Source organism: Eimeria tenella, genomic scaffold, assembly GCF_000499545.2.
Source record: "Eimeria tenella Houghton genomic scaffold, Eth_scaff1929, whole genome shotgun sequence".
NCBI lineage: Eukaryota > Apicomplexa > Conoidasida > Eucoccidiorida > Eimeriidae > Eimeria > Eimeria tenella.
In genome coordinates, this window is record NW_013541770.1 from 3,534 (window position 1) to 3,775 (window position 242).

The 242-nt window shown below is 68.6% G+C and overlaps 1 protein-coding gene across 1 annotated transcript in view; it reads left to right on the top strand.

Annotated features, from left to right (window-relative positions):
- The window catches only part of ETH_00033590 (TBC domain-containing protein, putative), a gene marked incomplete at both ends in the record, with an annotated part of 4,822 nt that overhangs the window by 3,353 nt on the left and 1,227 nt on the right, over nt 1-242 (top strand). The window contains one exon of the mRNA XM_013374114.1: nt 105-240. Within this exon, the coding sequence (XP_013229568.1) occupies nt 105-240 (136 nt within the window). The remainder of the gene's footprint in view (nt 1-104; nt 241-242) is intronic.

The window sequence follows — 242 nt, forward strand, 5'->3', positions numbered from 1 at the left end:
GGCAGCGGCGCTTTGGGACGGCGCGCGCGGGCCGAGCCTAAACCCTAAACCCTAAACCCTAAACCCTAAACCCTAATTCGGGGTTTGTGTGTGTTCGGCTTCAGGTCTACAGCCGGCTGGTCAACGAGCCGCGCGCGCTGCGGCACCTCCCGGCCTCGCTGTCGCGCCCTTCGGAGAGCTGCCCGTCCCCGGCGCTGCTGCAGCAGCAGCAGCAGCAGCAGCAGGGGCGGAGCGGGAGCTGC